This window comes from Cibotium barometz, chromosome 2 (assembly GCF_041138505.1).
Source record: "Cibotium barometz isolate CiBa-2024 chromosome 2, ASM4113850v1, whole genome shotgun sequence".
Taxonomy (NCBI): Eukaryota; Viridiplantae; Streptophyta; class Polypodiopsida; order Cyatheales; family Cibotiaceae; genus Cibotium; species Cibotium barometz.
In genome coordinates, this window is record NC_141047.1 from 3,636,275 (window position 1) to 3,660,545 (window position 24,271).

Consider the following 24,271-nt stretch of genomic DNA (forward strand, 5'->3'; position numbering starts at 1 on the left):
AAAGACATCAATAGCAATGAGTCTAGTAGAGGATTAAGCCAAGAAACACAAGATTTGACCAAATATTGAAAGCTTAATCTCTGTTTTACCAAAGTCCCTGCAGATTTGATGAAGAGCTTGGATCTCACTGTAGACTTGATGAAACTCAATTCTGTCTTCACCAGCTTGTAGAGCATGCTTGATTACCCCTTGGGCTAAGAGGAATTAGAAGGATTTGACTTGATGAAGTAGCAATGGCAAAAACTGCAGAGAAAAAAGGCACCGGCGAAAAACGCGAAATCTCCTGAATCCTTTGGCGGTTTGCTGCGCCGTTTCACTGAGCTTGTAGCCAAGGATGTTGGCTAGCTTGTGTTAGAAGCACAAGACCTAATTTTGACTGTGCAAGGAGAATGGAGTCCTCCACTGGCTGGGGGTGAAGGGGGAAGTGAAAAACTCACTAAAAATTTGATTTTTTGCTAATTATCTACTAATCCTAATTAATTAACTAATGGGCTCATAAACCTAATTGATTCTAGGCATGGCTCTGATACCATGTTGAAATTTGAGCATAATGATGAGCTATGGTGGATCAAACACTAGAATCAACATCATTAATAAAGTGATTAAGAAATAATTAAGATATAATTAGTGAATAATTAGCAAATAGATTAATGTAGGCATGGATACTCAAAAACTAGTAAATTCTCATTAGGGCTATGCCTCAATTTATAGAGTTTACATCAAGCATCAAATCCCACTGATTTCTCCATGATTCACTCCCAAAATATCTCCACCTCTTGCCTGATTCTCTCCACCTCTTCTCTTTTCCCTGAATATCTCCCAAAATAACTCCACCCTCCTAAATTCTCTCATGCTACCCTTTATTCTCTCCCAGTAGATTCTTCTCACCTTTTCACAGGTTCTTTCACAATTACATCTTCTCTTTTACAACCTCTAACCAAGAGCTTGTTCCCGCACATACCCTATTCACTTGTATTTTTCAACATTCTTAAGGGGGGGTAATGTCACGTAGGCTGTAACGCCTGTGACCGACGGGCAGATCGGATGGCCATGTCCGGGGTTCAGTGGGAGAGGACGCCCATGCGGAGTCATGGGCGGCCAGGCTAGTGTGGACGGCAGGCCACACACTATATAGCCTGGGGGATGAGGGGCAATCCTCATTCTTCCGCTATGGCTGGGTGGTGAGCCAGAGGCCGTCCCCTCCTGTGGTAGCGCCCGTAGCGGCATTACGAGTATCTAACAGGGCTAGAGGATAAGGGTCAAAATAGTAAAGAGAATATGGGGGACTTTGGTGGTGGAGAGGGTGGCTAGAAAATAGTAAAGGGGAAAATGAGTGTGAGATAGGCTAAAGATGAGGCTAGAAAAAAGGAAAGTGGGGTGGGGTTGGGAATAACCAGGGGAGTAAACAATCTAGCAGTTTAAGCCCATGATGTACTCTAATCCTTTTAACCCATTAGGGGAAGATGATAGTGGGACTTCATCAGTTCAAAAATTTAATTGGCAGGTTCAGGAAGCTTGGAAGGGGATTCAAAAAGAAGGGGATCAAGGGGGTAGTGGAGAAGAGGTAGAGATGGTTCCCGAAACCGCCCTCTCATGAGTTCTACTATCAAAATCAATGGGTGCTCGTGGAATATTAAGGGAATTAAAGATAAAAAGAAGAGTGCTGTTTTTTGGAGTCTGATTAAGGATTGGGATTTGTCTATCTTAGCCATTCAGGAACTTAATCTTTTTGGGTCCAAAGTTTTGAGAAAAGACAAGTTTAACGATTGGACTGTTTTGTATGGGGGGGTGAATGGTGGGTTTAGTGGTGTCATGACTATTGTTAAAAATAGCTTATGCCCTATTATCATAGCCAACCATCCTAATGGGAGGATTTTGGTAGTAGAGATTGTTTTGGAAGGAGAAAAGATTTGGATAATTAAGGTAAGGAGTGGGATGTGGGAATGGATAGCTAACTTAATTTGACATGGGCATTGTATTCTCATGGGGGACTTCAATATGGTAGAGAAACAAAGGGATAGGTGTGGGGGGAGCACTATGCTGATGGGTTATGAAAAGATGAAATGGGAAGGTTTGAGAGGTAAGCTAGGCCTAAGGGATGGTTAGGAGATTAGAGCTCAGACTTGGGACATACTTATTTTAGGTTGCAATACTTCGGGTCCTCTTCTAGCATTGACAGGGTGTTCTTTAACCAACAGGCCACTTAGGTACCTTGTACTTTTAAAATGTCCATTGACTCTAGCACTGTTTTGTCTGATCATATGCCCCTTAAGTGGGGATGGCATGTGCTTGGAGGAGAAGAAGTTGAACTGAACAGATTTCCCACTAGGAAACTAAGGGTTGATAATCTACTTTTAAAGGATGATTTGTTTGTCAGACAAACTGAGAAAGCCAAAGAGAGACTCAAAGGAAGAGGCTTTGTGCAAGGGTCTACGAGATTGTTTGCTAATGAAATGTAGGGCATAATTAGGGGGGTTGGGAAGCTAAAGGCTGAGGAAGGTAGACATGAAAGAAAGAGATGGGGTGATCTATTGGAATCTCTTTAGAAGAAGAGGCAAGTGGGGAAGTTAATTGCCAAAGAGACAAATTGGTATTTTAAGTGCCAAGCTGGGCTCAAAAGTAAAGATGAAAAATGCCACTTGGGGTGGATGAGCCAAGTTGGTTTTCTATTTGGGGTGGATGTGACTAATAAGCAGTTATGATTGACCCCCTCTTGCTTTTTAACCATCATTGGCATATTCACTTTGTACCATAGAGTGCCTCAAAAGGTGACATGCCAAAGCTCTCATGATGCATACTAGTATGAGAAAACTCAGAAGGCGGCAACCACTCATCCTCCCAAACACCTTGAATATCATGGAAATAGTGTCTCAAGTAAGTTTCCACACACTTGTTCACCTCTCAGTTTTTTCATCGATTTTTGGGTGATAGGTTGTGCTAGGTGTCAAAACAGTTCCCATGATCTCAAACAATGTCCTCAAAATGAACTCATAATCTTCACATCCTAATCACACTTGCAATTTGGTAGGACACTCCATGCAACTTGAAAACATGATCCAAAAATTATTTTACAACCATGGATGCTGAAAATTTTACCTCGAAAGAAATAAAATGTGCCACTTTTGTCAAAAGAGGTCTACGAGGAGGATGCAAAGCTAAAGTAGATGACTGTAGAGAGCTGATTGGGCACTAAACATATTTTTTGTGAAACTAAAGAAGTGGGAGGGTGTCAGGGTCCCCTTTCATGATAGGGTGGCTATATGCAACACATTATTGAATGCCTATATTATGTTTCTTTGTCATGTGCTGGATTTTGGTAAAGGGCACTGGCAGAAGATAATTCGACCTATTAGAGATTTTGTGTGGAGGAATGTTGGGTCCAATAAAAAAACTTTGGCTTGGCTAGCCTGGAACAAAATTTGCATGCCTAAATTTGAAGGTAGGCTTGGCATTCTTCACCTCCCTTCTCATACTATTGCTAGGTTGGCTATGCTTCTGCCTAAATGTCTTCATCAGAAGGAAATCTGGTCAAAAATGTTAAGGGAACTGGTTGACTACTCAGCTATCTATCTTGATGGAGTGTGGCAAGGTCTAAGCTGGAAAGATAAAGCATTCTCACATGCCCCTCTCAAAATAACAGGGTCCCCACTGTGCAGGATGATGTGTACTAAATGGAAAGAGGTGTTGGAACTCATGGTCTGGGATGGATGTGGTAGAGCTTCTAGGAACTCTTTAATGTGTTTAGTGATATGGTGGACTCATAAGTTCAACCCCCCTTTAGCCTTACACGACCCCATAATAGCCAAAAGACTGAACAACAAGGGCTGAAGGGATTTAAGGATTGCTGGGATGGAAAGAGCCTGAGCAATTGGAGATGGATCTTGCTTTATCTAACAGAGAAGCACAGATGGTCATGCATGTGTTGGAAGAGGTGCAGAAAGGCTTGACATCCACTGCAGTGGATGAAACTTGTTGGATAAGGGATTGATCATGGTTTAATGGTTCTAAGCTGGACGGAGGCACAACCTGAGTTCTGTAAGTGAAGACAATGCCACTTAATGTAACAAAATATGGAAAGTGAATCGGAGCTCTAACTGCTGGAGAAGGATGTGGAAGGCAATCTGGGAAATGGAAATACCTACTAAATCTCAGGTTTTTTTGTGGAGAGTCTGTATGGGAGCTCTTCCCTGGTTCTAAATTTGTTCAGAGAAACTTCACGAGTGGATGCTGGCCTAGATGTAGGATTGCCTTGGAAGATGGGAAGCATACATTTTGGGATTGCCCTGCTATTAGGGGAGCTCGGGTTAAGATTGGGAAATGGGTCCAGAGCTGCTCAGGGATGCAAGGCTGTTTGGTAGATGGATAACTAATGATGGACATGTTGATGTGATCTTTAATATTATCAGGTGCTGTTGTTTATGAGAAATCTGGAATTCTAGAAATTGCATTGTGTTTCAGAAAGCTTGTGATACAGGAATTGATGTTAGTGGATTGATGCATAAATGTATTTGTATGTGCTGGCTCATATGCTTGGTTAATAAAATGAGTGGGGTTGAATTGTTTCAGTTTACTATCATTTGAGCCTTCTGCATGTGGGGTCACTTGCAGACATACTGGGATGTGCCTAATGGTTTGGTGTATTGATTTGTAAGGTCTTAGAAAGCAAAGGGTGAAGTCTAAGCCAGCTAGGTATGAACCTATAACAAAGAGATGGTATAAGAAGGTCAAGCAAGCAAGTTACATCTTTGTGGCATTGATTGAGAATCGAGTGGGAGCTAGACCAACAGTCAAAATTTGGTTTTAGAAAGGGGAGGTGAAGGGTGAGGTTTTGGAAAAACAGGTTCCAAGGGGCTGCTCAACTGAAGCTTTGGTTGAGGCTTGTATTTTGCTTGGGTACTAGTTGTCTTGGGATGTGCCTTCTTTTGTTTCAGAGGATGATAGATGGGATTTGGTGTGTAGCAAGCTTAATGGTGGTTGACTCTTATGTTGTTGAAGGCTGACTGTGGGGTTGGAAAGAATACTATCTTTCTTTTTATAATATATATATTATTGGTCAAAAAAAACATATATATTTTGAAAGGCAACCGAGTTACTGGCTTTCAAATTGAAGTTTATTGGTTGAATATTGCGTCGGGCGGGATGTTGGCTGTCCAAAAAGTTGTCCAGCCGTCATTTTCGGATCCAATATCCTTTTGTAACGTGGCGTCCACGTCTTCCCACGCCATATATCCTTTGTAACGTGGCGTCCTCGTCTTCCGCTGATTTCATTGCCTTTCTTCGCTACTTGCTGAAGTTACAACGATGAGCAGGGAGGAGGAGGGACGCGGTGACAGCGTCTCCTCATCGTCCTCATCTTGTGCTCCCCAAGCGGGCGGGGAAGATGCGAAAGACCCCCTCGTTGATTGCCAGATTCTCTGCCTCCTGGATGCCGTGGACCGCTTGCTGCGCTCCAGGGACTCTCTCGCCAAAACTCTATCTCGTGTAGGTATCCTCTGCCCTCATGGCTTTAAAAGGTCTATCTCAGTAAGATGGTTATCTTATCACATCAGGGACACATTCTCATCGTAGGGATGGATGGACATCGCATCTGCCCGCTATGCCATGGGACCCTCTCGCATCAGTCAAGCCGTTTTTAGCTTGAAACCATGCCCTGCATCCACTCTTGTCTTTGTCTCGCCTGCAGAAGACGCCGCCAACGCTGAAGGTATGTGCATTCTCTTGCTTCCCATATTGGTCTGGCCCCTTTTTGAGATTGCTAAAGTGCATGATTGTGCAAGAGAAGGTGAGACAGACGATGGTGTCAATTACGCTTCACATTTTTCCCTTCGAAAACAGTGCCAGGGCAATGAAAACAATAGCACTGCCTTGGCTCAAGAAGAGCAAACTCCCAAGATCTCTATGCACTTGGAACTGCGGCAACGCCATATTTCAGGTTCTAAGAAATTTTTTTGGTTAAGGCAGGAATGCATATTATGGATTCAGAAAGTGGTGTATATAATTCATAAAGTAGCAGCATTAGCAGTGTGGAAAAAGGTCGTTTGCTGGTACTAAGTACTTCATAACAATCTTTGAAATGATCATAGCACGTACTTAATGTTTGCTCAGCAAAGCTATATGGCTCTGGGCATTCTCTGGAACTGGGCCGCCATAGGTCATTGAATGGTAGGCTGGCCAGGGCTACTTCTTCGAGTCTTGTCATAATCGTGCACTCGACGAAAGAGATTTACAAGCGGCATTGCCCTTCCTCGCTAATGCGACGTTTTTCACTCACTCACGTGATATTACCGGATCGAGCTTTCGCCCATTGTCCAATATTCCCCATTGCCACCTTCCTATGGAGTCTGGGCCGTGTCTCGGTCCCAGTGTGGCTGATCATCCGAAAAGATCAGCTAAGCATCTGCGGCTTGGTCAGCCTGCTTAGTGGTTGTCACGAATTTTAGGGAATAAGGTGCACTGCTATGTTTGTTACTTGTTAATTATTTATTGACCAAGCAAGCTATATAGAAGGTGGGTCTCACCTTATGTGAAAGTTCACGTTTCCCTAGTGCACGCTGGGAGATGGCTTCTGTATGGAGATGTTTCGACTTAACTTGTAACCTCCTTGCTAAAAAATGCATCTCACCTTGATCCTTCGCGTGGCCATGCCACGTGACTTAGCAACTTGCCATGGTCTGGTTACCACTGTGACCCACCTACACCGTGTTGATAGATTGGGCACGGGACACAGGGCCAAGCTAGACAGGGCGGGCAGGCAGTGAGGCAAGGCAGTTAGGAGGCTAGAGAGGCCGGACAGCGAGGTCAGGCAGTGTGCTTGTTTGAGCAGGCTGACCTCTGAAGGGACCCCGAATTGCCCTATGAATAGGCATGCCTCTCCCCCGCAATAGTCAGTCAACAATCAAGCAGCCGACCAGCCATAGAGGGTCTTTGTCACGTTTGAATGTAGGAATGAGCTGAAGACAGCAAACGAGCATTTGCAGAAAGTGGTGTCTTCCATCAACTTGGGCTCTTCCTTATGACTGTTGATCTCTTTTGTCTGTTGTATATTTGGGCTTGGGCTTTTGGAGTTAATACATTAGAGTAGGCTACTTGTGCGTTTCCGCAAGTCTCCACTGTACTCAATACTGTGTCAGCACTTTCATAGCACAAGTAGGTCTACATTTGGTATCAGAGCCTAGGGTTCGTGCAAAATTTTCTTTTCCAACATCCTGTTTGTATTGTCTGCCAGATTAGGGATCAGCCTGCAGAATGAAGAGAACATAATTAGGCTTTGGGGGAAGTTCTCTTTGCTTGTTCCAGTTTGTTAGCATTCTTCATCCATGGTCATGGATAAATAGATGGCGGCATTGGCCTATATGGGCAACCAGATAACTATCCTCAATGCCCAAATAGTGGCCTTTTAGCAACAATGCTAGATTGTGTTGCAGACACAATGGGAGTTTCAGGAAAGTTCCAAGTATGGGGTATTGCACCAACATCAGCAGGGGAAGGCCAGTTTCTACAAAGGAGCTGTTAAGATACCAAAGGAGCTAAGGTTAGTTCTAGTGGGGGAGTGTCGAAGCCCTGATTCTTATAGGGAAAATTCCTCGCCAAGCGGCTAGAAAAATAAGGTCCCATTTCTTGCCATGTGTCTGAGGAAGGCTCTTCAAAGCCTTCAAAGGTGTTTTGTGGGGATTCTTTGACAGCCTTGGGGTTACTTCAGCTGTTGTGGCACCATAGGAGGATAGGTTAGTTGATGTGCCTTCACTAGAGTCGGAAGGGAGTTTCTTTGATTTGACAAGGCAACGGTCGGAGTTTTTGCTTTGGTGTATCGTAGAGTTTATTTTTCTTGAGTATGCTCCATTGGAGGGTGGCATCGAGTTGAGCATGGAGTTGGTGGATGTTCGTTTGAGCATACAGTGCATGTGAAAATGGTATTTTTCCCAGCCCTAAAAGGGGATTTTATGTGATTTTATTTGGTTTTTGTCTCTTGATACTGGCTGACAGCCCCAGTTCTGGGCCGACCAGCAGCCCACCCCATATATATACACATCATTTCCTATTCAGCACACAATACATCATATTTGACATCTGGATCTTCTGTTGCTGCTGCTGGCCTACCTCCGCAGCACCCTGGATCCTCATCACTTCAGCGTTTTTCTCATACAGATCATCTAGGGGCAGTGGCCTTGCAGCCCTCTACATGATCAGATCTGCCCTGTTCTGGCAGCCCTCTACACCACCAGATCTGCCCTGTTCTAGCAGCCCCTCTGCACCCCTGAACCTTGCTCTACCTCGGCATTTCCAGGTTTGTGTTTTGGTGATTTTTGCAGTCCTATTCAGCCCTGCAGATCTGCGTTTACCACTACCTCTTCACTGACCGTACCACCACATCAGCAGCCCACTCTCTGCTTCATCATCATCATATCGTTGGGACAGCAGCCCTCTCTGCTCATCTTCATTGACATTGGGACAGCAGCCCACTCTGCTCATCTTCACCACCCCTCAGGTATTGTAGCACCCTCGTCACCAGAGCCTGCACCACTCTGGACGGCAACCCTCTCTGCTATTCTCCACCCTTTAGGTACCGTAGCACCCTTGTCACCAAGGCCTGCACCACGTCACCTTACGCTGCCCACTACAAATATCTACCACCTCGGAGTGCCTTTGCATCCACCGATGCGAGCCTTCGACACTGACCACCTCTTGGAGTGCCTTTGCCTCACACCGACGCGAGCCTTCGTCACCGACCGTGCTTTAGCTCCGACATTGTCTTTGCTTCTTCGTTGGTCCTCTACACAGAGTCTCCTCACATTAGAGGGCCTCTTGTACATGATTTCATTCACCCTCATAAATACACTCATTCACCCATTTCATGTTGTGTTGATTTGCTCTGATCTCTCGTACATCTGGTCCTTTTGTCCTTTCGCCCTCACATGGTAGCAGAGCTATCGTGAGCAAAGGGATTGAAGACCTCAAGAGCACACAGCATGGACCGTCTACACATGATTCCAGAGGACCAGCCTTTGTCTCCAGATATTGATTCTCCTTACTTTACTCAGATCTAGACCACATGGAGGATAGGATTTCTTTCTCATTAGAGAGCCCCGTTCAAGGTCTTACATTGGGAGATGATCAACCCATCTACATCTACTCACCCTCTACACTTTTGCCTTCACAATATTCGTCTTTGAACTTATCGGACTTCGCTTTCAGAGGGGAATACATTCCTTCTGCCAGTGTGTCAGTGTGGGAGCTGTTAGAAGTCATCTCCTGTCTATTTTTATACACCAGGGCCTCTGTTGTGGGTGTGCCTGCCCTTATTAGGTGTTTTCTCATTTTTCCCCACTCTCCACATTTTCCCCCTATTTTTTCCCATTATTCTGTGGCTTGGGAGGCAGCCCTGAGATGGCAGGAGGACCCAGTTGCTGGCCGACTGCAGCACCATGTTTATGTTCACATTTTGGAGCTGGTCGACTGGACTGGAGTGGTCGTGGACCTTCTGTACTGGCCAACTGCTGTTTGCAAGTCGTGGGTGTCCTGTCGGCTGCCCTACAGCAAGCCGATTGCTGTTCGGGGGCCATATAAAATGGCCCCCAGTCCCCTTGTCAGTATTGTATCTTTTCCGGGATTCTTTTGTGTATATAGAGCAGAGTTACACGCCTCTCTCTCTCTCTCTCTCTCTCTCTCTCTCTCTCTCTCTCTCTCGTGCTGTGATTTTTTGCATTGCGTTTTGCTCTTGTGTTCCTAGATCTGGTCATCATCTCCGTTGCGTATTCTGACATGGTATCAGAGCCTAGGCTCTAGATAGTTCTTGGGATTTGTGTGAGCAAGAGGGACTGTTGTGTTGCTGATTGGTGGACCGTACGGGACTGTTCGGGAAGAGGAGAAGCAAGAGGACAGCGGGCTGATTTGCTGGATAGCCACTTGCAGGTGTTAGTTCTTCTTTGTTCCCACCCACCCACCCTTTTTTAGTGTACATCCCTGCAATGGCAGATCTGTTTGAGATGGCCGAGAGACATGTGAAGATCCTGACACTCCCCACGTTCCCGGTGGACCGTCAGTTGGACGGGAACAACTACGGCATATGGAAGGTTATGATGGAATGTGTTCTGGAGTCTTACGACCTCGCTGATTTTGTCATTGTTGGGGTTCCACGGCTAAGTAGAGGAAGGGGAGTTACCGTCGATCCGAAAGGACCGGGAGGCCCAGACACAGATGTGGGATCGTGTCAACGCCAGGGTCTCGTTTATCTTACTCAACTGCACACCGCAAGTAATCAATCATGTAAAACATATGATGCTGGCCAGTGGTATATGGCAGCATTTGGCTTCTCTTTACAAAAGGTATCGCCCATGAAGAGGATTTCCTTGGAAGTACAGATGCGGGTTATGAGCCCTGCAAAGTCGTCGATGATTCGGGAGAATATTAACAAGTTGTAGTTCTTCAGCAGGAAGTTCTTCAGGCTGGGAAGGAGATATCGTCAGAGGACATGGCCATAACATTGCTGTCGGATTTGCCCTCTCAGTACTCAGCATTTTACTTGTCTTTGATTACCAGTGGCAGGCTCAGCACCATCACGTGGGAGGAGCTTGTGCCCATGGTCTTGGACCAGGAGGAACGATTCACGAACCCTCCTCAGGATGGAGGTTCGGAGGCCTTAACTGGCCAATGGTCGAAAGGCCGTAAAACAGGCAAAGGGAAGGCTTCGTCGGAGAAGTCTTCTGAGAAGATGAAACCGATCCCGTCAAGTGGGAATAGACTCCGGGCAGGATGGAAATAGTTCCCGATGTGGCAGAGGGGGGAAGCATTCCTCCCAGGTGTTGTATGTTCCGTCACTTGGTTTTCATTTGTTGTCAGTGCATCATGTTTGCAAGACTGGCGTACGGGTGGAGTTTGATGAGCATTTTGTTGCTCTCCGGGACAAAGCAACAAGCCAAGTGGTTTGGGAAGGCAGAGTGGAGAATGGAGTTTACAAGCTTTCAGCACTCTCTCTCCCAGGTCCTCAGGTTTGTGATGAGTGGCAGTCTGGTAATGGCCACTTAAGTGTGGATACGCTGTAGGTGCAAGCTTTTCGGGACCAGATGGTGGATGGCTTGCCAGTTGATGGCAGCAGTTGGCAGGAACTTTCCAGTACTGATGCTGGTGGTTCTTGTGTTCGTCAGTCAGAGGAAACTGAACAGGTTACTTATGCTTTGATGTCTCGTAAGTACCTCGGGACAAAGAAACTCTTATAGATGAGGATGTTCTTTCCACGGGGACCTCTCGGAAAGCCAGGCAGCTGGCAGTTGATTACTTGCAGAAGGAGGTGGTTTCTCCAGGCTTTGTGGTTCTGGATTCAGAGGGGGTAGTTGACAGGTTTCCGAAGGCCTTGCGTGGTCTTCAGGAGGTTTACAGGACTTGTATTTGCATCGTAACAGGTGTTGATCCTTGTGAGCAGTGTGATGCCTCTTTGACTTAGAAGCATAATGGTTCATTGATCTGGTTGATGGACACCAGATTGGACGGGAGCTTCCTGATGAGGCAGTTGAGCTCATGGTCGTGGATGACTCTTTGGGAGGCAGGATTGCGTTTCTTGTGGTTTCTGCGGCATGCGAAGGATCATGGACTCTTGTACACAGGAGGGGGATTGATTGATGGAGTCCGACTCCAAGGTTGGAGTGACTCAGTTTGGGGAGGAGATCTGGACACCAGGAGATCTACTTCAGGCCCAGGAGATCTGGACACCAGGAGATCTACTTCAGGCCCAGGAGCAGTTTTTTGGAGTAGTACGAGGCATTCATCGTTTGCCTTGTCAACGACAGAGGCAGAGTACTGGGCTGCTTGTGATGCTGCTTGTGAGGTGGTGAGGATGCAGAGGTTGCATTGCAGGTTTGGGCTTCCACTGGAGGAACCCATGGTCATCCAGAGGCACTTTGTTCGTGAACAGATCGTTACTGATGACATCTTGCTAGAGTTTTGTTCGACGGAGGACAGTACGGTGGACCTCTTCACGAAGTCGCTATCTCAAGATTTGCTTAGGCGGCACCCTAGCTCCCTGTGGTTGGTTTCACAGCCAGGAGCTGAGCGGGGGTGTTAGAAGTCATCTCTTGTCTATTTTTATACACCAGGGCCTCTGTTGTGGGTGTGCCCGTCCTTATTAGGTGTTTTCTCATTTTCCCCCCCTCGGTATTTTTCCCTTATTTTTTCCCATTTTTTTGTGGCTTGGGAGGCAGCCCTGAGATGGCAGGAGGACCCAGTTGCTGGCCGACTGCATCAGCATGTTTATGCTCACATTTTGGAGCTGGCCGACTTGACTGGACAGGTCGTGGACCTTCTGTGCTGGCCGACTACTGTTTGCAACAGGTCGTGGACCTTCTGTGCTGGCCGACTACTGTTTGCAAGTCGTGGGTGTCCTGTCGGCTGCCCTACAGCAGGCCGACTGCTGTTGGGGGGCCATATAAAATGGCGCCCAGCCCCCTTGTCAGTATTGTACCTTTTCCGGGATTCTTTTGCGTATATAGAGCAGAGTTACACACCTCTATCTCTCTCTCTCTCTCTCTTGTGCTGTGATTTTCTGCATTGCGTTTTGCTCATGTTCCCAGATCTGGTCATCATCTCCGCTGCGTATTCTGACAGGAGCCTGGTATCCTTCATCTTCTCTCATCTTCTCTCATGGTCCCCTTTTGGCCTGAGAGGGGGTGTGTGAAAATGGTATTTTTCCCAATCCTAAAAGGGGATTTTATGTGATTTTATTTGGTTTTTGTCTCTTGCTGCTGGCCGACAGCCCCAGTTCAGGGCCGACCAGCAGCCCACCCCATATATACAGACATCGTTTCCTATTCAGCACACAATACATCATATTTGACATCTGGATCTTCTGTTGCTGCTGCCGGCCTACCTTTGCAGCACCCTGGATCCTCATCACTTCAGCGTTTTTCTCATACAGATCATGCAGGGGCAGTGCCCTTGTAGCCCTCTACACCACTAGATCTGCCCTGTTCTGGCAGCCCTCTACACCACCAGATCTTCCCTGTTCTGGCAGCCCTTTTCACCCTCAGATCTGCCCTGTTTTGGCAGCCCCTCTGCACCTCCAAACCCTGCTCTACCTCGGCATTTTCAGGTTTGCGTTTTGTTGATTTCTGCAGTCCGTCCTATTCAGCCCAGCAGATCTGTGTTTACCACTACCTCTTCACCAACCGTACCATCACATCAGCAGCCCACTCTCTGCATCATCATCATCACATTGTTGGGACAGCAGCCCTCTCTGTTCATCAGCTCACATCGTTGGGACAATAGGCCTCTCTGCTCATCTTCACAACCCCTCAGGTATTGCAGCGCCGTCGTCACTAGAGCCTGCACCACTCAGGATGGCAGCCCTCTCTGCTATTCTCCACCCCTCAAGTACTACAGCACCCTTGTCACGCACCACTTCACCTTCTGCTACCCACTACAGATATCTACCACTTCAGAGTGGCTCTGCATCCATCAATGCGAGCCTTCAACACCGACCACCTCTTGGAGTGCCTTCACCTCACGTCGACGCGAGCCTTCGTCACCGACTGTGCTTCAGCTTCGACATCATCTTTGCTTCTTCGCTGGTCCTATACTCAGAGTCTCCTCACATCAGAGGGCTTCTTGTACATGATTTCATTCACCATCATACAGACACTTATTCACCCATTTCATGCTGTGTTGATTTGCTTTGATCTCTCGTACATCTGGTCCTTTCGTCCTTTTGTCCTCACAGTGCATACAGGTTTGAGTCTGTGTATGAGTAGTGTCGTCTATTCTTGTGACCCTTTCAGCCATAGGAGTGCATTGGATTTGGCAAAGAAGGGTTGGGGATCCATTTGAGTAGATGCACGAATGGGTGTAGATGTTTCCATGACTCTTAGGGGGAGTCTATTAGGAGGGTTCTCAGTGGGAGAATTTTTTTCTGGAAACTCAGTGGGAGAATTTTCATCAGGTGTACTTCATGAAAAGGTGCTAGGCTAGGGTTAGGTACTTCATTTGGAGGTTTTGCTAGGAGATGCATTTGCAGCTTCAGAATAGGATGCAAAGTGGTCTCGCAATGCTCTGGACATCCATTACCTTGGGTGAGACACTGTCGGAGTTTTTCAGTTCTTGTGCGTGAAACTTACATAGATTCCATACCAGGACAGTTGCGATTCAAGTGGGGGAGAATGTGACCCACCTACACCATGTGGTTAGAATGAGCGCTGGCAACCAGGCTGGACAAGGCGAACATACAGTCAGGCAAGGCAGACAGGCCCAAATTGCCCAAAATAGGCATGCCTCCCTCCCTCATTAGTCAGTGGACAATCAAGCATGCTAGCAGCTAGGGAGGGTCTTTGCATGTGTTTGAAGGTAGGAATTGGCGGAAGACAGCTTGCATTTGGGCAAAGCAGTGTCTTCCATCCACTTGGGCACTTCCTTCAAAGTGTTGATTCTTTTGTAACTTCTAGACAGCCATGTGTACTTCCGTCTCTTGGCTCTTGGAGTTAATAGAAGTTAAGAGTAGACTACTTGTGTATGATCATGTCTTTTGCAAGTCTTCTGTTGAATAAAAAAATTAGAACGTGTTTCAATTCCTAAGGCTACAAACATTAGTCTTTTTTAAGCTTGTTAGCATTTCATGGCACCAGTAGGTCTACAACCACTGTACTTCATTCCTTGTTAGCACTTTCATGGCACTAGTAGGTCTACAACCACCGTATCCTGACCTCCTTAGCTTGCGCGTGTTGATTGGCTGCCCTCAGACTTGAACTTTAATGTATAACTCGATTTGTGAATCCGTACTGGTGCAAAACTCTTTAATACTTTGGATTATTTGTGTTGCCCTCTCTTATATTTTATTTTTTTAAAATTTCATTTTCAAGTCAGATTTCAATTTCGAATTTCTATCGTAGATGTGATTGGATTAAATTTTTTTATTAGGTGTGTCAAACAACAAACATGTTGAGACTGGTTCAAAAGGTAGCGTGAACCACTCGATAGCTGGAGAAAGGACAATGACTCAGGTATTTGTTTCCACTAGTTTTTGTGGGTTTCTTCGTTGCCCTGGAAACTTATGCACTTCAAAGCCAGGTCACACACATGATTGATATTGAGAGTAGTTTTTTTTTTGCAATTAGGAGGGTTGCTGATGTAGGCGCTTATCTATGCTGGTGTAAAACGCAGATAACAGTGCAGAAGTAAGCCTGATGTAAGCGCCGATATAAGCCTGATGTGAGCCTGATGTGAGGCTGCTGTAAAACGCTGATGTCAGCCTGAGGTAAACGTTGAAGATAGCAGAAGAAAACCACTGATGAAAAGGATGTAAAAAGCAGATGCTAAACGCTGAGGTAAGCCTTATGGTGTGCTGAAGTAAACGCTGATGTACACCTCATGATGAAACGCTGATGTAAGCCTGAGGGCAGGCTGATGTAAACGATGTAAGGCTCAGATGATAAACGGCCTGTACCAGCAGATGTGACACCGAAGTCAGCCCTGATGGTGAGCCCGATGCGAGGCTGCTGTAAAACGCTGATGTCAGCCTGAGGTAAACGCTGAAGATAGCAGAAGAAAAACGCTGATGAAAAGGATGTAAAGCTCAGATGCTAAATGCTGAGGTAAGCCTTATGGTGTGCTGAAGTAAACGCTGATGTACACCTGATGATGAAACGCTGATGTAAGCCTGCTGACGGCAGGCTGATGTAAACGATGTAAGGCTCAGATGATAAACGGCCTGTACCAGCAGATGTGAAAGCGGAAGTCAGCCCTGATGTAGGCGGCCAGCAGATGATAGCAGAGAGGTGCTGTCCCACGGTGGCCTATAGCAGAGGGTGGGCTGCTGTCTCAGGTAGTGGCCAGATGGTACCCGATATAACAATGATCGTACACCAATATTAAAAGATAGGCAAGGCTATATATACTGAGGGGGAGGTGCTGGGTCGGTGTCATGTGCACAGTGTGTATTTACCGTGTGCTACACGCACGCAAGACTAGTTTCAAGGCTTGGGGAAGCTTGGAGCTAGGCAGGCTGATTGACGAGCTGAGTTAGGGATAGACTAACGGGCGGGCACCCAAGTGTGGACGGGCGATGACCGACCAAGAGCCTATAAAAGGGTGGCCAAGGCTAGTTATTGGGATATAGACCCTAGAGAGTCTCGCGAGTTTGTGAGAGCTCTATGGTCTTGGAGCCTGGATCTAGTGTAGACGTACACTTCCTTTATGCAGCCGAGGCTCCAACATTACTTCGGAACCGTTCGGGGGCGAGCAAAAGCAGCGCACCAAGGAGATAGTGGACACGTGGCTACATAAGTGGCAAGTTCACTTTCAGTTTCATCCATATGATGATGGGAAAAAGATCCAGTTAGCAGCAGGTTTCCTGTCCGGCAAAGCTTTGCTTTGGTGGAAGGAACTCAACCCTAAGCCAACGACTTGGGCACAATTCGAAGACGTCTTCAAGAAGGAATTCCTCAAGAAAGAGGATGATCATGATGTTGCCCGGTTTTCAGCTTTGACCATGACCTCGCAGCACCTCACTTATGAGGTCTACCTCCAGAAGTTTAGGGACTTGCAGATGAAAGCTACAAAGATGGATCCCACTACTCTTTTGGGGTTCTTTGTAGCTGGTTTACCAGACTCATACTGTTTACAGGTTAAAAATAACAAATGTAAAACATTGGACGAGGCCATTCATTCAGCTCGTATCTATGATGATACAATGGTCTCTTCCAAGTCGAAATCCGTTACCGAGCAGAGGAACAAGCATAAAAGAAAGTTCTTTGCACCTATGGCTAACACGACTGAAGGCAAGTCTTCGGACCAACCTTCGAAGAATTCAAGTTCGGCACCAGCGAAGAAGAAACAACTCCTTAGGGCTTTAAAGCTCTAGAAGGAAGGACGTTGTTTTATCTGCGAAGAAAAAGGACACATGCGTAACGAGTGCCCAAAGCAAAAGAGTACCAAGACGAACGCAGGACCCAAGCCAAAGGCAGCTAACCAGTTGTCTTTGACAAGTACGTCCATTACTGTACTTTCTCGTCCTAGTACTTGTTCTGATTGTCTGTGCAATTCTAAAGTATTTGGCTTGCATGATCTTCTCCGAGTTTATGGAGACGTGAATGGCCATAAGATTCACATTCTTCTAGACCTTGGCAGCTCACACAATTTTGTTAACTACAAACTTGTGCAGAAATTGAGTCTTGATACGACACCCAACGATCATACCTATGAGGTACGCCTACCTGCGGGAAGGCAAGTTTGGGATCGAAAGGTGGAGATGCTTCCAATCCAGATTCAGGACTACAAAGACACTATGGAATGCTATGTAATGCATCTAGAAAATGTAGACTTGTTATTAGGGATTGAGTGGTTTAAGACTCTTCAAGTCCAGATAGATTGGTCTAGTCATATTTTTTCTTTTCAGCATAGGGACACCAAGTATAGTATTTTAAGTGATTGTATTCATCCCTCTCAGGGATCTCTTGTAAATACAATTGATTTTGGAAATATAATGGATTCTTCTTTGTATACCGCTTTCCATTGTGTATTGATTCCACTTTCTTCCTTTCTCATCCCTTCCTTGGATGTAAATGAATTAAGTGTGTTTGAAAGCAAAGAATTACAGAAGATACTTGATTCGTTTCAAGACGTATTTCCTAAGGAACTGCCATCGGGTTTACCACCTGAACGGATAGTAGATCATCGTATTGACTTGATCCCTAGTGCTCATCCTGTCAGTATTCCACCTTACAGGATGAGCCAAGCTGAGGAAGATAAGTTGGCTAAACAACTCGAAGATTATTTAAGGATGGGCCAGATCCGTCCAGGTAAATCACCTTGGGGTGTACCTGTGTTGCTTAGGAGAAAGAAGGACAATACCTGGAGAATGTGTATAGATTACAAGAGATTGAACAAGCTGACCATTAAGAACCGTTATCCTCTCCCTAGATCAGATGACCTGATTGACTGGTTAGCAGGAGTGAAATATTTCACGAAGATAGAATTACGTACTGGCTATCACCAGATACGTATTCATGAAAGGCATGTCGAAAGAACAGCCTTTCGGACTAGGTATGGCCATTATGAGTTTCTTGTATCACCTTTTGGGTTAACCAATGCTCCCGCCACTTTCCAGCAAATGATGAACGATCTTTTTCGAGAACATTTGGGAAAATTTGTGGTGGTGTTCCTGGATAATATTTTGACATATAGTCGTACTCTTGAGGATCATGTCAGACACCTCACGATTGTCTTATCTATTTTAAGACAGAATCGACTATATGCTAAGTTAAGTAAATGTGAGTTCTTTATGACCGAAATCATTTACTTGGGACACAAGATCACTAGAGATGGATTGAGCATTGACTATGACCGAGTTTAGAAGGTTCTGGATTGGCCTATACCGCCAACAGTGAAACAACTTCGTTCTTTTCTCGGTTTTGTAGTTTTTCTTTGGAAATCTGTGCGGGAGTACTCTCAACTTACACTACTGATGACCGACTTATTAAAAGGTCGTGGACGTAAGTCAAATCAGCCTATCACTTGGAATAACGATTTGGATATGGCCTTCAGACTTTTGAAAGATGAAGTTAAGGAAGCACCTATCTTAGCATTACCCGATCCTAGTCGGCCTTATGTTCTTGAAACTGATGCCAGTGACTATGCTATCGGGGCTGCTCTATTTCAAGATGGTAGACTGGTTGCTTTTGAAAGTAAAAAGCTAGACGACTCTCAATCTCGTTGGCTAACACTTGAGAAGGAGCTTTATGCTGTGATTCATGCTCTCAAGGTTTGGAGACATTATTTATATGGCTCCAAGTTTGTGGTATTGACTGATCATCAGTCAATCAAGTATGTGTGTGATGCGGATGATTTGAGAGGAAGGAAAGCTGGTTGGGCGGAGTTAATGCAAGATTTTGATTTGAGATCCGTTATCGGAAAGGGTCCATGAATAGTGTTGCAGATGTGAATTCTTTGTCGTTCACCGAGATTTCTATTGACTTATTTCAGTCATTGAGAGGGCTTTGCAGGATTGATAGTTATTTTGGTCTATTTTGGCAGAAGATCCAGGACGGGGGCTCATTGATTGACCAAGACTCGATGACTGAGCAGTCTACCATTCAAGCTGCAGGAGGCCAGTGGATGTTTCGGAATGGTTTGCTATTCCGTAATGACAAAATTTGTGTATCACAGATCCCGGACATTAGGTCCAAGATTCTTAAGGAGTGTCACAACGCCCCCTTTTGCTGGACACCTTGGGGTACACAGGACACTATCATTAGTGAAACACACTTTTTATTGGCCAAAGATGAAAGGGTATGCAGAAGATTATGTTCTCAAGTGTCAAATTTGTCAGGCAAATAAAGCTGAACGCTTTAGACAGACTGGGTTGTTGCATCCTTTGCAAATTCCAGGTAATAAATGGGAAAGTATTTCCATTGATTTTATTACCGGATTGCCAAGAACACATCACGACCACGATTCTATTTGGGTTGTGGTAGATCGCTTGATAAAAATGGCTAGATTTTTACCGACCCGGAAGACTATTACAGCTATGCAATTAGCACGACAGTTTATCGAGCAATTGTTTAGACTGTACGGGTTACCGCAGGACATAGTTAGTGATAGGGACTCGTAAGTTTACGAGTGATTTTTGGAAACTTATTTTTGAGAAGTTGGAAACAACTTTGAATTTGAGTTCTTGTGATCATCCTCAATCTGATTGCCAGACTGAAAGAGTGAATCAGATTTTGGAGGATATGCTTCGAGCATATGTATCCAAAAGACAGAGTTCATGGGAGGATTATCTTCCTGTGCTACAATTTGCATATAACAGCACTAAGCATACGAGTACAGGTTTTAGTCCTTTCATGCTTATGTATGGTTTTCAACCTAGATCACCTGTTACAGTAGGATTCTCAGGACTTCAGCATGATGCAGCACGTAATTTTTTGCAAGATATGCAAGAAATGTTACAAGTTGCGAAGGAATCTATTAGAAGTGCTCAAGACCGAGACAGGTTTTATTCTGATAGACATCGTTCACCCAGAGAGTTCTCTGAAGGAGATCGTGTTGAGGAGGACGCTACATGGGAGACATTGACTACTCTTCAGAGAGATTACCGTGGCTTTTTAGTGAGCTCATGAGTGAGCTCTTAGAGGAAGGGGAGTATGTCATGTGCACAGTGTGTATCTATCGTGTGCTACACGCACGCAAGACTAGTTTCGAGGCTTGGGGAAGCTTGGAGCTAGGCAGGCTGATTGACGAGGTGAGTTAGGGATAGACTAACGGGCGGGCACCCAAGTATGGACAAGCGGGCGCCCAAGTGTGGACGCCCGATGACCGGCCAAGAGCCTATAAAAGGGTGGCCAAGGTTAGTTATTGGGATATAGAGAGTCTCACGAGTTTGTGAGAGCTCTATGGTCTTGGAGCATGGATCTAGTGCAGACGTGCACCTGCTTTATGCAGCCGAGGCGGCGAGGCCCGCGAGGGCAGCTTCGTGGCGGTATGGGACGTCGCGAGGAGGAGATTGGTCGGTACGTCAACCTAGTTATCTCAGCTCGTGGCCTGGTGGGGACAGCCAAGACTGTGGGCTTGTCCACGGCTGTCATGGTTGGGAGGTGAGTCAGGCCTGCACCCCCTTGTTTGTTTGTTCGTTTGTTTGCAGGTTTCGAGTCTTGTACCAAGAACGATCACGAGGAGATCCGGTGGGGATTTGACAACTTGGACATTGGATCTAGTACTACTAGCCCAGTGAGAGATTCTTGTGGGTCATCCCCGTGGTTTGCTCAACATCAGGATCTCGTGCCTCGACATCAACATCGACTTGGGTTTCTACATCGGCATATTTGTTTGCTTTTGTATTCATTGATGTATTGATCCTGGCTTGCGAGCCTGTGGATTGTTCCTGAATAAATTCCTGAAAAGGAGTGGGACCTGTTGCTTGATCAATGTGCGTGTGTACTATACAAAGTTTCCTAAATCCTTCTCTCTCTCTCTCTCTCTCTCTCTATATATATATATATATATATATATATATTTCTATCGCTTGGATATGTGGTGGAATCAGTTACGGCACACCCCGCTAGGCTTAAATGAATTCTCTTAGCTTTTTCCCAAGAGAAACCAATTCTCTTCTTTGGCTTCTTTCTTGTCTCTTCCTGTCAAGCTTGCGTATAGACGACCACGAGCTTACCCCCTCGAGAAAGTTGACGTGATCGCGACGACGGAACCTTGAAACCAGCCTTCAATAAAACTAACGGACAATAGACAAAAACTTTCCCACTCACAAGCACTTAAAAACAATTTAAATCACTTAAACTTGAGAGAGAAAATAGAGAGAGAATGTAGACAAGGGGAGCTAGATTACTCCTACATGAGAGAAGTGGTGGTCCTAAACCGCTCTGGCGTCCCCGCAGAGATTTCATTACTCTTCACGAAGTTGGGTTACAACTTCACCGGTTTCGCTCCAAGTATACTCAGCTAGGAGCACCGAGTGCCCAAGGCCCGCGAGTGAAGGCTTCTTTGACCACCTCCTCTCACACCCATGTTGTGGTTATGACGAGAGCTCTCCCCCATGCCTCGCTTATATATAGAGTTGGGCTTAGGCTTGCTTTAAAGTAATCTTTGCTTTTTAAAAACACTTTTAAAAAGTAACTTGCTTTTTAAAAGAAAGCAAGTTACTTTTAAAAAGTAACTTGCTTTTAATAAGCAACAAGAAAGCAACTTTATTGACTTTTTATGCAAAAAGTCATCCTAGCCTATCCTCAGGCTTACATCAGCGTTTCATCATCAGGTGTACAAACCGCCGTCGTCGAGATGTATTTGAAGTATAGAATTAGATGTCTTGAGAACAAGACAGATTCAAGAGAGAGGGATTGTACCTCTATCCCTCTTCATTGTATATATATATATATATATATATACACTGGGAACCAGATGACCCCAGGAGCGAGATTTGTATTTGGGTGGTAGCGTTGCCAGATGACCCATTGGACGGCCTTTATGCGAGATGCCTTGGATTTCATAGTTGGACGGTCAGTGTGACTAGATGGTCTAGATGACTATTGATGAACAGTCGGGTGGTCGTAGTGACGAGATAGCCGAGATGACTGTTGAATTTCAGAGTCGGACGGTCAGTGCGACCAGATGACCGATGAACACTTAGGCTGTCCTCGTGACTAGATGGCCCTTAAGATTGACAGACCGATTTCCTTCGAGAGCTAGATAGCTCAAAACCGGTTTTCGATGAGACTAGACAGGACAATCCATGAATAGGAGGATCTTTACATGTGCATTGCATACTGATGTATGTTTGAATTTCTTTGACTTCGTGTGCTGCCTTTGATGCGTGGACAATGCTTGGATTTATGGCATGTGATAGTCTACTGGGCTCCAGACTACCTAGGTAGTATCTGGAATACCCAATAAACGCGAATGATGTATATCTATTTGTTGACTAGATTCTGTGTAGTTTTTGCAGGAGGTAGATATGGATTTCTTTTATCTAACACATGTCACACATGTCATGAAGGAAAAACCATCAAGGACATAGCCATTTGTCAAAGATAAGGCATTGAGTTGTTGCAAGATGAGCAGATGACATCACATATATGGGGATGACCAGATGCACAAGCTCACTAGATGGGACTAGTACTTGAAACATGTGTATGCTTGGTATAGTTGCATTCCGTAGTTGAGGACAACTGTGATATAAGAGGGAGGGAATGTAACTATTTGGCCTTCCTAGCTCTATTTGCATGATGGAACCCCTGCCCTGACAGTGGACTGGTGAAAGAAGGCAAAAGGAGAGAGACCATAAGGTTGTACATGAAAAAGCGTAATTTTGGTCAAAAAGCAGAGAAAAACAAAAAGTCAAACTGTGTTGGCCGTGAGCCAAGAGCACCACTGGCAAGAGGGGATTGAGTAGGACCAAAAAGCAAAAAAGTAGTTTTTCAAAAGCAACTCGAGGGCCAAAAAGCAAGGCCTTGAAGTTGGAAAAGCAAAGCACTAAGTGCTTGGTAAAAGATTGACTTTACTTGAAAAGAAAATTATTGTAAAAAAAGCAAAAAGACGAAAGCAAAGTGAAAAAGGTAAAGCAACAGCATGGATAGTTTTTGTCAAAACGCATGACTCTTCCTACAGGTACAAAAGAAGCATGAACCTCTCTTGAGCATCATGATCAAAGCGTGGGGCTCATCATAAACTAAGCAAGAGTCTTCATGGCCACACGACTGACTGTAGTGCGCCGTACCACGACTGCCTGCAGTGTATGGACATTGTTACATGCACTGAGTTTGATCGTGGTAACAGACAATAGGGCCTTCTTTATACCTTTATGTGGTGCGATTCTTTAGCATCCAATTCAGAGATTAGAGAGAAGAGAATGAGCGAGTGAAGTAGACGACACCTTATTAAATCCCAAACACCCACTAAGCCTCCCCCCCCTTTTTAGCAAGCATGAGTATTTGCTTATATTATTCTTTGGAGAATGTTGTACAATGCTTGAGAAAACAAGCGATATGAATGCCCAACGCAAGGACGAGGAAGAGCGTACATCGGCCGAGTATCCACCAATCCAAGGCTCTATTGAATGCAAGTCTAGATGGCTGTAGGACTGCACATATGTTGGCCAAATGCTAAAGAGGTTCTCCCTTGTTAGCCTGCAGAGAATAGGATGCTGAATTACTTAACACTTTACTGAATTACTGAATTAATGAACGAGGACTGATGCGCTGCTTTTATATGCCCCTAGATTGCTGGTCGGCCAGTAGCAACTTGGACAAAAATAGCTATAAATGCTATATAAATGTTGCGCATGGGATAAATGATGCTTTTTCTATGTTGTCGGATTGTTGCAACCTGGCCGATTGGAAATTGACAAGCGTAAGACTGTCAGCCTGCTGTAAATGCTGGCAGACTAGTTTATGAGTGCTCCAATGCTTTGTCGGCTGGCCCATGTTGCTTTCCAGGACTATGAATAGCCCTTGGATAGGCCAATAAAGTGAAGGGCTGGCCCTTTGGCAATGCCATGCTTTAGGCTTAATGCTACTAAAGCATACCTACTTTTAGGGCTGACTCTACATGCACTATTTGATGAATTCTCCAAGTGGGTTAAGAGGACTGACTCTTGACAGACTTGTAAGGCTCGCAGACTGACCTACGTAGCTCATGCCTGACTGTCCCTGGATTGAGGGTTCACAATGGGGTCACGACATATGACAAATATTCCTACAAAAGGTACTTTTGTTCAAATGTTGCAATGATGATCATGCCAGTGTGTTACAGTGTACCCCAGTGCAGGGTGCATGTGACATTTCCTTGT

General features: G+C 45.3%; 2 protein-coding genes across 4 annotated transcripts in view; both read left to right on the plus strand.

Annotated features, from left to right (window-relative positions):
- The first annotated feature begins 5,239 nt into the window (after positions 1 to 5,239).
- LOC147640552 (coiled-coil protein) overlaps positions 5,240 to 24,271 on the plus strand; it is a 34,851-nt gene continuing 15,819 nt past the window's right edge. The window contains exons 1-4 of one of the 2 annotated variants that reach the window (XM_086812901.1): positions 5,240 to 5,481; positions 5,569 to 5,704; positions 5,783 to 5,932; positions 14,896 to 14,978. In XM_086812901.1, coding sequence (XP_086669027.1) covers positions 5,302 to 5,481; positions 5,569 to 5,704; positions 5,783 to 5,932; positions 14,896 to 14,978 — 549 coding nt within the window. In that variant the 5' untranslated portion in view covers positions 5,240 to 5,301. The remainder of the gene's footprint in view (positions 5,482 to 5,568; positions 5,705 to 5,782; positions 5,933 to 14,895; positions 14,979 to 24,271) is intronic. The other variant, XM_086812904.1, reaches the window with a different exon arrangement.
- LOC147640553 (uncharacterized) lies at positions 5,940 to 14,889 on the plus strand. Of its 2 annotated transcripts, XR_015267978.1 has the most exons (3): positions 5,940 to 11,684; positions 11,721 to 12,280; positions 12,322 to 14,889. XR_015267978.1 is itself a non-coding variant. In XM_086812906.1 (2 exons), exon 1 carries the CDS (start codon positions 9,966 to 9,968, stop codon positions 10,416 to 10,418), a length of 453 nt encoding a protein of 150 aa, XP_086669032.1. In that variant the 5' UTR covers positions 5,940 to 9,965; the 3' UTR covers positions 10,419 to 12,280; positions 12,322 to 14,889. The 2 variants fall into 2 exon arrangements, 1 of the variants encoding a protein (XP_086669032.1); XM_086812906.1 differs by having other exon boundaries at positions 5,940 to 12,280.

Bases quoted from the DNA above. Each gene is read 5' to 3' on its own strand.
- LOC147640553 (XM_086812906.1), top strand. From the start codon at position 9,966: ATGGCAGATCTGTTTGAGATGGCCGAGAGACATGTGAAGATCCTGACA.